This window comes from Nuphar pumila, chromosome 17 (genome assembly GCF_984573655.1).
Source record: "Nuphar pumila chromosome 17, dmNupPumi1.hap1.1, whole genome shotgun sequence".
NCBI lineage: Eukaryota > Viridiplantae > Streptophyta > Magnoliopsida > Nymphaeales > Nymphaeaceae > Nuphar > Nuphar pumila.
This window is the reverse complement of record NC_143265.1, coordinates 10,214,425-10,228,920: the sequence shown is the minus strand read 5'-3', so window position 1 is coordinate 10,228,920 and position 14,496 is coordinate 10,214,425. Positions and strand designations below refer to the sequence as shown.

General features: G+C 37.1%; 1 protein-coding gene across 1 annotated transcript in view; it reads right to left on the bottom strand.

The window, feature by feature from the left end:
• LOC149811605 (histone-lysine N-methyltransferase TRX1-like) overlaps window positions 1–14,496 on the bottom strand; it is a 125,908-nt gene that overhangs the window by 78,549 nt on the left and 32,863 nt on the right. Inside the window, exons 17-18 of the mRNA XM_089993317.1 lie at window positions 1,455–1,523; window positions 1,136–1,334 (exon numbers count right to left, since the gene is read on the bottom strand). Of these exons, the coding sequence (XP_089849443.1) occupies window positions 1,136–1,334; window positions 1,455–1,523 (268 nt within the window). The remainder of the gene's footprint in view (window positions 1–1,135; window positions 1,335–1,454; window positions 1,524–14,496) is intronic.

Here is a 14,496-nt window from a genome sequence, read left to right as displayed (position 1 = left end):
GATGTTTCATCTTCTCTCACTACGGTTTTTGGGAGCCATCAACATATTGTTACAAATCTTTGCCCATGAGAATTCACTTCACTGTTGTGGCCCATATGTTGTAGTTGCTTCCATCAAAGTTGAAGGGTACAACCATAACTTTTTTGTCAATTATTGGAATGAGAAAAGAAGAAGTTGAGAGAAGGGGAGAAAAGTTGAATAGATGATAAAGGCTCCACCAAGAAACTTTCTCACAAGCTCACAAGCCTCCAACACATAATCCACGAGCACGAACACAAACACGCAAAATCCAAGGGATCAAGGCTTTGATACCATATAATGAAACAAGAGTATACACAAATAGATCCCACAAAGGACTACAAAGATACACAAGTGTGCACAAATACAATAAGTCACTTATGGGCAAGATACAATCTCACAAAAGATAGCACATGAACAAGCCACTAAGGGCTACAACACATAAAAAATAAATATCTTATTTAACATAAAACGCTTAAGAGAAGCATAAGAATATGTGGGTTAGATCCCCCCCCCACCCCACACACACACACACACACACACACACACACACACACACATATATATATATATATATATATATATATATATATATATATATATATATATATATATATATATATATATATATATATATATATATATATACTACAAAGAATGGGAGAGAGAGAGCTCAACTAGCCGCTGGGCTAGTTCAATGGCTAGTTGAGCTATCCAACCGCTAGTTGGGCTAGCCCTAATGGCTACAAAAATAAAGACTAAAGTGCCCCTAATGTGCACTACCTATTACAAGATAATAATAAAATATAAAAACAAAAAATACAAAAAATAAATAAATACATAGACATACATAAACCTAGTATACACATAACATGTATATACATAATAAAATGTATATACATATTACTATATGTATTTACAAATAGCTAGACATTTTAACAGCAGCAAAAAGCAAAACAGATGAAATATGTTTCTAAAGGACAACAACATTTCCATGAAATAGTGTACCAGAAGTTATTTCCTAACTTTTCCATCATCAAAGCCAAATATTACTAAAATAAGTATCTAAACAGCAATAAATTCTTCAAAGAGAAGGAGAAAGAATTAATTGATTTACCACTGCGGGCACAGCCTGAACAATTAGTGGAAGGAGTATAGCTGGGACAATGTAGCATTGCTCTGTGTACTTGTTTGTCGGCAGTTGGTTGCTTGTTTGATGGCTGCCGATGCTTCTTGCAGAAAGAAAGAAGACGAATACAATGATTGTCATCCTCATCAGCAAAAAGGAGATGGAGAATGTTTTCCTCGTCATCAAGCTTCATAATGTGAGAAGAATGTAAAGATCAATTGGTGGTCACAAATACAACACAAATTGAGAAAAGAAAAAACATATAGTCAAGGAGATTGGTAAGGATCATAGAAAATCAAATATATACCTCAACACAGAGGTCGGCTGCACGTGCACAAAGTGGATGATAAGCTACACGACAGGAACTATTTGAACACTGGAAAAAAATTGCAACATGACAATCACCATCATATCTACCATACAAAATAATGCATAAGAAATAAGACCACATGAAATGACTGAATAAACATGTGGCCAGGAAAAGTTCAACAGAATAAAAGAATATACAAACTAAAGCAAATCCATGATGAACCACCAACAAATTCTCAAAGCATTTTTAGTTATTATTTCTCCATCTTTGTTCATTGTTTCTCATTTTCTATTTTTGTGCTGTTGCTAAGGGCAAAATTTCTTGTGCATTCTTTAATCTATTGGTTTACCATGGGTATTTTATGTATTTTCAACGCTTTTATATGTGATGTTACACATATATCACCTGCTTTCATGGTGTGTCTCAGAGCAAGATCTTTAGGATACAATGCTTGCACTACAAGTTCTTATTCTAGCAGAGCCATGAGAAGCAGCTATTACAGCTTATATTCACTATTCCATCAAAACTTTTGCCATATGAGCTTGTTTTCAATATTTTATTCTAGAAAGAAAAGGAAGCGCTTTGGTCTATGACAAGAAAATTTTGCTTGGGATAGTGAATGCCTTGCAGCCATCTTCTTGTGCAAATATTGCTAAATACTGAAAAACTGAGATGCATGGAACTCCAAAAAAGATCTTACAAATTCTTGCATGACAATTCTTATCACAACAAGAAGAAAATAAACTCAACCAAAGGAGGTAATACTTCTTTTAGTAATGGTTACTTTACGATGTCAATATACAAATAACTTTCTTGGAATAAAAAACATATGAGAAGTGTTTCTCCCTATGTCACACGGACTCAGCTCCAAGGTCGCCGCACCCGCGTCGACACGCACCGACACGGGTGTGGACACGAGTGCGGCTCGGACTCGGTCAACCCGACCCTGGGTGCGGTCAACGCACCCAAGGTCATTTTGGTCCATTTTTTGGAATTTTTTTTTAAAAAAAAATTCTGGGCTACAGAATTTTTAAAAAAAAAATCTTGGGGGGGGCGCTGCCCCCCTATAACCCCCTGCCAGGGGCGCCCCCTCCCCCCTGGACCCCCGCGCAGCGGGACCCGCGCCGGGGGGAACCCCCCCTCCTGTAAGGAAAAAAACCCTGAATCAGGCTTCACAACTCATCACATGTCCCCTAATGGGCACAACTTTGACCGAGTCTTTATATATATATATATATATATATATATATATATATATATATATATATATATATATATATATATATATATATATATTTTAAATATATATATAGCGGAGTCCCCGTGTCCAAAATTTTGGAAATTGCACCGCACCCGTGTCGCACCCGCACCCGCACCCATGTGACATAGGTTTCTCCTTGAAACAGGAACTGTAAGCATCTTTCATCTTTTGCTATCACCGAGCAAAAGTATAAACATGTGAGTGAAATCATTTATCATCCTACAATGCCAGCTTTCTATGAGTTAGTTAAGATTAGCATTGAAAAGCGTCAACCTGAGAGATTGTTACACTCATTTTATCAGCACTTGTGCTTACCTCCACTAGAAAAGCCAAAATGACCTCGAGTTAGCATAATGGTAACTCAAGATTAGGATTGAGCCCTGGGTCAGGTGGTCTGACACAGCTTAGGATGGGTTTTAAAGTCGAGCCCTGTAAAGGTTCAGGCTCTACCTTTAGACAGCCAGGCACCATTCATCAGCTCAATCCGAGCGGTCAACAGTCCATTACCCAAGTTTATATTGAAGAAAAAGAAAATAAAGGAGAGCCTAACCATTACCCTTTATCCCATCAATCTAGAGTGGTTCTTCCTACTTATCCCTTTCAATGATGAAGCAATGGCACAATTCTATTCTGGCATGTAGGACAGCGATAAGACAATACTCAAGAGATGAAATCCCCAACTTCCCACACCACCCACCCCCCTGCCGCAGCAAAAAAAATAAATAAAACCTCATACCTCTCTCATTTGTTGTAGGGAGAGAACAGACAAGCAGTGGAAAAGTGGTTGAAAAATCAACTAGTCATTCATCTTCTGACAAAGGAAGCATCAAGTCCCCAAGAGATAGTCATCTGTACAGAATCATGCTATCATCATCTTTGCTCACGATGCCAAAATCTTTCCTCATTCTAATACCCAATCAAGTGAAAAAGTAGAAGAATGGCCTCATTGCCACCCTCATCCACAATAAGTTCACAAGTCATGCATAGGAGCTCCTTTTTCTTTTCTCTAAAAGTCAATACATCCACTATAAATGAGGGAAATTATCTTTTCATATCAATTCTATGCTTTAAAAGACTAGATTGACTCCACGTTTTAAAAAGTAAGCTTATAGTTCAAAGTGCAGTAAATAAAGAATTATGATATAGATTACATGCAGCTGAAATTCATAGCCTAATGTGAAACAAAGAATTATGATAAGTAGATGAAAACCCTGATATAATTAAAGCAGCGCCCAAGCTCACTGGCCATGAGGAGAGACTCATTTGACATATCGAGTAAAATACCTTATCACGGCATGCTTTCTTTTACAAAAACCTAATCACCAAAACTGCAAATTAACCTTTGGAATAAGTATTCCATAACCTATTTACTATTTTCATATGTGAAGAGTTCAATCCTCCAAGAAATGAAATTAATAATTTATTGGCCAATGCAAAAATAATGTTAGAATAGATACAATTCAAAATTTGTGTCTTAGTCTGCCCTTTGGACTTATATCCCTCCATATCACTGTAATCTTAACATTCCAGCATAATGGTTGACATTATACAAAGGAAGCATCAGCCTTACAACTTTAGCTATCATTCTTCTACTTCCGTCTTTATCATGAGATCAAAAGGCAATTAAAGCAAATATTCATGGTGATCCAAAGTCTATGCCTGCGCACGCCATGTTTGTCTTTGATTCTATTTCACCTTCTTATACCATCTTGTTACAACTTTTTGGCTCTATGTTTGACAGATGGCAGCTTAATTAATCAAAAGCAGGTCATATGTTCTTGGTACTGCATTAACTTCTTTTGTTGCCATATGAATCTTTCCCTTCAATCTAAGGCCAATATTACTGATATCTTGTTCATGTATGATCTTACAAGTTCTTATAAATTGTCAATTCACTTCTTAATAGGAAAGAGTCAATTTAAGTAACATTTGGTTACATCTCAAGTGATTTGGAATCACATGAGATGAAATCAAATGCACAATCCCTGCATAAAAATTCCTTTAACAGTACATATGCAGCATTATTCAATTCTCATAAAAGCATATTTGAATGCCTTACAAAATATCACATGCATTGTTAACCGGACCCTTAGCCGGTTCGAGATCCGTCGGACCCCTAATATATCTGACTGTTACGACTGTCACAGAGTTGTGTACAGTCTGCTATTAGAATATGGATCGGATATGGATCCAGTAAAGGATCCATATGGTTCACGTGTTTGTTTATATTCTAATGTAATATATATTACTCACACAAGGCAGTTTTGTTCATGTAAAATAATTGTAAACCCTATTAATCTTAATGAAGGATTAGTGCAGCAATCAAGTAAGAGTGTGGCTGCCGATTCCCAGAAAAGAACGAGTTCTCCTCTCCCCCCCCCCCATTCCTTCTCGGTTTTTTCGACAAAGTCTGCCAATCAAGGGCAGTTTTAACATGGTATCAGAGCAGCACAACTTCTGGGGGTGAAGAGTTGTCAGGACTTTGCTCCGTCAACGTGAAAGGTCGGCTTCCACTCATCCACGACAGGTCACGTTATTTTCATCCTTTTCTGCCTAGTTTTTCTATTTCTTTCCTTTCCAACGTCATCATCTGCCTTCTACTTCTTCTATTTTCTCTTGTTGAGTTCTTCTATCGCAGATCTGAAACATATACAGATCTGCTATCGTCCCCTCTTGTTGCCTTCTTCTTTTCATGCAGAAGCCGAAGCCGAGTTCTAACTTTTCATGTGATCTGCCTAGTCACGTGAATCTGGTTCCTTTCCTCTCGTTTTCTTTTCTTATTCACCTGCATCACACAAAAGCCGAGTTCCCTATTTTCATTCTCATATCACGTTTCCTTTTAATCCTTGGTCTTGAATCTGTTGGTCACGCCTGACCCGAACTCTGCCATTCATCTCACGCATCTGAATATTATTTCAGATCTACTGTGAGTCTCACACAGTTCTAAAATCATTTTTAAGATCAATTGTCGTTTCAGTTGTCGTCTCCCATTCATTTTCTGTCAAGTTTTTTTTTTAAACACACAAAAAAAATATATATCTCTTGTCGTGACATTGTTTTCTCTGTGCCGATTTCTGTCATAAAACAAAAGTTGTGTCAGTTTATGATAAAACAATCCAGTTTTCAGTCACTTTCTATTCAAAATCTGAGTTTTGCCGATTTCTGCAAATGGATACTTCAGCCAATTCTGGTCTTTCTTGCAATTTCCTGGGACAGCTAGTTTCGGAAAAATTAACTACAAACAACTATTTGACTTGGAAAAGGCAAATTGCTCCTTTTATTTGAAGTCAAGATCTTTCGGGTCACTTGGATGGCTCCACTCCAATGCCTCCGGAATTTATCACCACCGAAGCGAAAGAGGACGGAGGATTGCCAAATATCATTTGCAACCCTGCATTTGTTACTTGGATGAAGCGCGATCAGGCCCTCGCATTACTTTCACATTGTCACAAGAAGTATTGATTTTCATTCTTGATGATTGCACATCTAAAGTTTTGTGGGAGGTTTTAGCTCAAACCTACTCTCAGATATCAGAGGCCAAAGTGTTGTTTCTTAAACGTGAATTTCAGATGTTAAAAAAGAGAGGAATGAGCATTATTGAATTCTTAAATCAAGTCAAAAGCATCACAGATCAATTAGCCATTGTTGGGTACCCAGTGTCAAATAAAGAAAAGGTGCAGCAGACACTGAATGCCCTGGGATCAGAGTATCATGTTCTTGTCACCTCTTTATTATGCTTGCCTACGTTGCCCAGCTTTGAGGAATTACGTGCCAAACTCTTTCAGTACGAGATGACTCTGAAAAGCATGTCTGATGCTTCAGCAGGACAATCGTCTACGCATGAGGTTCTTGTCACAGGAATGATCGTTGATCGTACACGATTAAGGCGTGGCAGAGGCAGGGGAGCTCCAATCCAGGGTGGACGTGGGTTACTACCTACACCAAATTCCACTGTCAGTTTTTCAAAAAATGTTCCCACGTGCTACCAGTGTAACAAACGAGGTCACATCAAAGCCAACTGTTGGTTCAACCCACAAAATCAGAATAGAACGCAAAACAATAGAAATATTGCTACATCAGGAACTGTAGGTACATTTCGGGTCAGTGATAATGCTAAGGATCTTCTCTTATCTGCTATGGCCAACTTAAATCTGAAACAGAATGATGATGGAATATGGTATGTAGACTCTGGGGCAGCAGCTCATGTAACTGGCAATGCAGGTAAGTTCTTTACTTTGACTCCCTATTTTGGTAAATCTAATATTGTAACTGGAGATGGGACTCACCACCCTATTTCAAATATAGGCATCTTATGTTGTTCATGCACCAAATATAAAGAAAAATATTGTCTCTGTTTCTAAGCTTGTTGACTCTACCAATTCATTTGTGGAATTTACTCCTACTTATGACTTTGTCAAAGATCTTCAAATGAAGAAGATGTTCGCTAAAGGAAAGCGACGTGGAAACATGTATATCTTCAATGAAGATCCAGCCTCCAGTGTGTTGAAGCCTAAGTCCAATCATGTCTCTAAAAGCATTCTAAGTATATTCAAATGTAATAAACCAGATCTTTGCCATTCCCGTCTTGGTCATTATAGTCAAGTCTTTATTGAAAAATTAGTGTCCAATGGTGTCCTTTCAGAGTCTGTTTCACCTTTGTTGAAAGACACATTGTGTCCCAGTTGTCAGGTCTGCAAAAGTCATGTACTTTCTTTTCATCAAACAAATAAAAGAGCTTCCATGCCTTTTGAGATAGTATGTTCCGATGTTTGGGGTCCAGTCCCCAATCCTTCCTCTTCTAGAAGTAAATATTATGTATCATTTATTGACAATTTCTCTCGTTTTACCTGGATATTCTTTATGAAGCACAAATCAGAGGGTTTTTTTTGTCGCTTTCATGCCTACATTAAAACTCAATTCTCCCAAAATATTCAAACTCTCCAATGTGATGGAGGTGGTGAGTATTCCTCCAAAGAATTTTTAGATTTCCTCCAAGATAATGGGATACATCGTAGAGTTTCTTGCCCGTACACTCTGCAGCAAAATGGAATTGCTGAACGCAAACATAGACATATTATGAAAAGTACAATGAGTATGATGCATGGTTGTAACTTGTCCATTAGTCTTTGGATAGAAGCTTTTCATATTGTCACTCATGTGATAAATCGTCTCCATATGCATATTCTTGAAAATCAGTCTCTCTATTATGTTCTCTTTGGTGTACATCCCGATTATGATGAGTTACGAGTTTTTGGATGCACATGTTATGTACATATCGATAAATCCATGAGAACTAAATTTCACGACAAAGCCTCTATATGCCAATTCGTAGGTTATGCAGATGAACACAAGGGTTACAAGTGCTATGATCCTGCCAGTAAGAAGATCAGAATCTCCAGAAATGTGGTTTTTGATGAAAATAGTTTTCTGGGGAATAAAGCAAACAATCGCGAACATATTGGCACAGTTGCTAATTGGTATGATCCATGGCTCAGTGCAGAGCTTATTTCACACGCTGCAGAACATACTACTTTTGCTACTGAAAGCATACATGATGAGATGGCATCAGATAAGGTATCGGAAACAGAATGTCTGAGATACAAAGGAAATGTCTATACTAGAAGATCCAGAGAGCAAACAGATGTACCTACTGGAGAACACGTGGCATTGCCCAACAACAGAGAAGCACCAAGAAGATCAGGCAGGATAAGGCATCCTATTGAAAAATGGGTGACTTATGATAACTTTTCTATGGATTTCCAGATCTTTCTATCCAAGATTAAAAAACACGAAGAACCACTTGGGTTGTGTCAAGCTATTCAATCCAACAAATGGATTGAAGCGATGAATGAGGAGATTGAGGCACTTCATGAGTGTCAAACATGGGAGATAGTTGGTCGTCCCAAAGATAAAAATGTTGTTGGCTCAAAATGGGTATATAAAATTAAATATAAACGGGATGGTAGCATCGAACGATACAAGGTACGTCTTGTTGCCAAAGGTTTTACTCAAGAATATGGTCAAGATTATGATGAGACTTTCCGCCCAGTGGTGAAAATGGGAACTATTCGTATTATTCTTGGCCTCGCTATTGAACATGGGTGGACCCTTAGTCAACTTGATGTTAAAAATGCATTCCTTCATGGGGATCTAAAAGAAGAGGTCTACATAGAGCAACCTCAAGGCTATGCAGAGGGAGACCCAAAGGAATATGTATGCAAATTAACCAGAGCATTGTATGGTCTAAAACAAGCCTCCAGGTCATGGTTTGAAAGTTTCTCCTTAGAGATTCAGAACCACGGTTTCTTTCGATCTCAACTGGATCATTCTCTATTCATATACAAGGATGGAACCACTATGGTTTTCTTACTTATATATGTTAAAATACATGTAATTCATATGTATATATATATATGTTTTTATATATATATATATATATAATTGTCTAAAATACCCAATAGGGGTATTTTAGTCATTTCACAAGTACCCGATAGGGGTACTTGTTATTCTTCTTTTATTTTCCCTTTTATTTTTTGTAATTTATATTTTTTGTTTTTTGCTCACACAAAAGGGGCCCCACCATGGAGTCGATGGGGCCCCCAACGGTCACATTTGTGACCGTTGGGGGCTCCCAACGACTACATGGGGAGCCCCTAGGTGGCTCTCCTTTTAAGGCCTTATGGCCATCCCCCCTCTTCTTCATTTGTGTATATATAGGGGTGAACCCCTCTTGTATTCTTCACTCTTGAGAGCTCTCTCTCTTTTTCAATAAAAGACATTTAGATTTTTATGTTGTGTTGTCTCTTGTGGGTTTGGGTGTTAGCCCTTTTGTTTGTTCATTAGTGAATGTTGTAAGTGCTTAATGCACTCTTAGTTTTTCCGCATATTTCATTACAATATATGTTGATGATATCATGATCACGGGTAATGCTCCAGATCATATTCAACGAATTAAAGCTTTACTAAGTATGTGTTTCAAGATGAAAGATCTTGGGGAACTGAGATATTTTCTTGGTGTAGAGGTGGACAGACAGGATAGAAAAATGTTATTAACTCAACACAAATACACTCTTGACCTTCTAGCCAAAGTAGGAATGACAGATTGCAAACCCCTGCCAACACCCAGTGTTGTTAATCAAAAACTCAGTCTTTGTGATGGTGAATTATACCCTGATGCATGCAAGTATCGCAGTTTAGTGAGCATGTTACAGTACCTCACTTTTACTAGACCAGACATTGTATATTCTGTAAATCAAGTATCTCAGTTCATGCATGAACTGAAAACTGGTCATATGGATATCGTCAAACGCATTCTTCGTTACTTAAAAGGCACGGTGGGTGATGGACTCACATATGTACAATCTTCATGAAAAACACCAAAACATGACATATTGGCCTATACAGATGCAGACTGGGCAATGGACTCAGATGAGAGGAGGTCTGATTCAGGATACTGTGTTTTTATTTGTGGAAACCTTGTCTCATGAAGTAGCAGAAAACAAAAAAGCCGTGGCGAGATCTAGCACAGAGGCAGGGTATAGATCTATGGCAGCTACCACAGCAGAAGTGACCTGGATTAGGCATTTACTTACTGAGATGGAGAGAGAATATCTCAAGTTTGACTCTCATGTGTGATAATAAAAGTGCTATACAAATTGTGTTCAATCATGTTCATCACAGTCGGACTAAGCATATTGAAATTGACCAACATTTCATCAGACAAAAGATAGCGGACAAAGAGATTGAACCAGTTTATGTATCTTCAGAAGACCAAGTCGCTGATATGTTCACAAAAGGTCTCACCAGGAACCGTTTCTGGTATCTAAAGAACAAGTTGCACATGGTTCACTCCCATGCACAACTTGAGGGAGGGTATTAGAATATGGATCCAGTAGAGGATCCATATGGTTCATGTGTTTGTTTATATTCTAATGTAATATATATTACTTACACAGGGCAATTTTGTCCATATAAAATAATTGTAAATCCTATTAATCTTAATGAAGGATTAGTGCAGCAATCAAGTAAGAGTGTGGTTGCCGATTCCCAGAAAAGAACGAGTTCTCCTCTCTCTCCTCTCCCCCCCCCTCATTCGTTCTCGGTTTTCTCGACAAAGTCTGCTAATCAAGGGTAGTTTTAACATTTGCGAACAGAGATGAACTTTTGACAAGTGAGAAATTCCGTCAGCTTTCTGATGCCATAAACCGTTCATAAAAATTCCTCAGAATGAAGGAGATACAACCGGTTTAGTGCATGTCTGTACTTTTTTGTTATGATTGTCATTGTTTAGTGCTCAATCTGATAACAGAGCCCAAAATTTCATAGATTATGTAAAATTTTGTTAGATTTTCAGTGCAATAAATTGTTCGTAAAAACTCCTTCGGACGAGAGAGATACAAATGATTTACCTATCGGGTGTCAGGCCGAAAATACGAAATAACGAGAAACATGCATTCGGGTGAGTAGAATTGGGCACTCGAATTAAAATTTTCAAAAATTTTCAACAAGAGTACTTCAAATATTATCTCAAAAATCTCAAATCATGACATTACATATTTTTCTACAGACAAATCCCATTTTCACAGCCATTAGGCTGAGAAATCGATCCGTCTTTCTAAAAACTATCTCCTCATAAAAGTTTTCGGTATTTTTCTTAGATTCATGTTAAAATGTAAACTGTAATATATATATATATATATATATATATAATTTAATATTATTATATTTTTCTTTTATTATTTTCTTTTTCTAATTTTCTTTATTTTCTTTTTCAGGATCTAGTTCAATAGAAACTAGATATTTGATCCAGTCAAGTTCCTGTTGGAACTTGACTGTGCAAATAGTTGTTGGATTGTAGTCCAACAGCTATAATAAATGTTGTTGGACTATAGTCCAACAGCTATAATAATAAATGTTGTTGGATTGTAGTCCAACAGCTATATTAAGAGACGTTGGAATCCAACGTCTCTTTTTGGAGAGCTCACCTCTCTCTTCCACTTTTTGTATATATAGGGGTGAACCCCTTCAATGTAAATTACAATGCTTCTTAAGCATTTTATTCATGAATAAAGTATTATTTATTTTTCAAGTGTTCTTCCTTTTATACCCTTTCAAGGGTCATGCTTGTAGTGTCTCCAATAGACACTTGTTGGTGAGTTATTTGTGCATTTGTTGAAGACCACCATTTCATTACATGGTATCAGAGCTACGAAATCCTTAGATCTTGAAGTGTTTCCGCCTCGATTTCCGTGCCACATTTACAAAAGGTGTTTCATCACCTTGTTCTTGGCTCAAGAAGATTTGTTTGAAGAAAGGCGAACTTGTGCTACAAAAAATTTTGGTTTTGTATCCTCTCTTATTCCTTTGTCTACTCTTTTTCTTTTCTTTTTATTTTTCTCTCTCTCTCCTCCTATTTATTCCTCTCTTACCCTTCTAAAAGATGGATGACAATGATAAGATCACCATCATTCCAATGAAGCTAAATGATACTAACTATGTAATGTGGGCTTCGATTATGAAGCACCACATTTGGGGAAAAGGTTTATGGGGTATAGTGGATGGTTCCGATTTGGAACCTAAATTATCTCTTACCAAGAAAGAGGGTGATAAAGAGGTTCCTCTAACGGAAAAAAAGAAGAGTAAGGCGTTAGCCACTTATGAAAAGAAATGAAAAGAATGGAGGATAGGGCATGCAAAAATTATGTCATGGCTCATCAATAGCATAGACATTAAAAAATGCTCTAGTCTAGCTAAGTTTGAGCATGCCGATAAGGCTTGGGAATACCTCAAAAACATGTATTCCCTTAAAGATATTGCACATGTATGCAATTTACAAGATAAAGTTCGGACAATAACTCAAAAAGATAAAACTATTCGAGAATATTATAATGAGTTGTCCGAACTTTGGGAAGAGTTGGCTCTTCTTGAGCCCAAATGGCATTTTGCCGAAGATATCGAGCTTCGCCAAAAGCAACTCGATATGGAACATTTCTATCAATTTGTGAATGGTCTAAGGCCGGAGTTTGAATCCACCAAATCAGCCCTTTTACATCGTCGAAAAATTCCTTCTATTGTTGATACTATAGAAGAACTCACTATGGAGGAAAATAGACTTAAAAAAAGTACTCCAAAAGTTGATGATGACTCTGTTTTAGCTGTATCGAGACCGGGGAATCATACTCGTACTTACAAGCCACCTCATTTTGGAAGGCAAAACGGCGACTTTGATAAAAGAAAGGTTATTTGTCATCATTGCCATGAACCGGGGCACTATAGGCCTCAATGTCCAAAGTTAAAAAGAAGAGAAGAAAAAAGAGTTGCATCTGCTGAATCTGAAAAAGAAGAGAAGAAAAAAGATCAAGATGCACCTGTGTCTATTCCTTCAACCTCTTCTCAAAGGGGTATCCTCCTCAACCGAAGCCTCAACTGGAGCGGCAGTTGCATCTTTCTCCGGTCCAGGTAAGTTTTCTTGGCTTTTAGATTCTGGTGCTTCTTTTCATATGACCCCAAATGTTAATAGTCTATCCGAATCTCTTAAAAATAACTCAAGTGTGTCAAAGGTTTTTACAGCCGATGGCACATCTCTTGAAGTAAAAGGAATAGGATGTTTTGAAAATCTTCAAAAATCCAAAAGATTTTTAATCCCAGAAGTTAGATATATCCCTAAACTTAATTTGAATCTCTTATCTGTCTTGCAAATATCTGATTATGGATGTAATATCTCATTCTCTTCTCATGGTTGTTGGGTACAGGATCGCCAGTCAGGGAAGCTGATTGGGGAAGGCCATAGAGAAGGAGGGCTTTATTACATGGACTTTTTGGAATTATCCAAGAATGCATTTTGTTATAATATTCAGAAATTAGAATTGGATTTATGGCACAAAAGGCTTGGCCATCTTCATATGTCTAAAATTCAATATTTTCCAAGTTTGGAAAAATTTTGTAATTCTGAAAATTTTTCTTGTAAAGACTGCATTCTTGGCAAAATGAAAAGGTTACCATTTCTTAGTCTTACTTTTGTTTCCTCACGACCACTTGAGTTAATACATTCGGATGTTTGGGGCCTCGCACCAGTTATTTCCAAAGGTGGTTATACATATTATGTCATTTTTGTTGATGACTTTTCTAGACATACTTGGATTTATTTTCTTAAACATAAATCTGATGTCTTTGCTAACTTCCAAATATTTCATAAAATGGTTAAAAATAAGTTTCAAAATGATATTTCTGTTTTTCGCACTGATTCAGGGGGAGAATTTATGTCCAACAAATTCAAAGACTATCTCAATTTCATGGTATTACACATCAAAAATCATGTCCACACACTCCACAACAGAATGGCCTAGCCGAACGCAAACATCGGCACATTATGGAAACTACTAGGACATTGCTAATTGCAAATCAAGTTCCAAAAAGTTTTTGGGCTGAAGCGGTCCTAACTGTCACCTACCTCATTAATAGGATGTCATCTTCCTCATTAAAGAATACAACTCCGATAGAAAAGCTTGTTAATTTAACTCCAGATTATTTTAGATTAAGAGTCTTTGGATGCAAATGTTTTGTTTTCACCAACAGAAATGACAAACTCTCTCCTCGTGCAATCCCATGTGCCTTTTTAGGATATGCTGATAATCAAAAAGGCTACAAGTGTTTCGATTTTCAAAATGACAAATTATATGTGTCAAGAAATGTATCCTTTTTGGAAAAAGAAAGCTTCTTTAAATTTGAAAAATCCAAGGATGTCACTGAATACTCGTTTTTAATTGATCCAACTTCAAA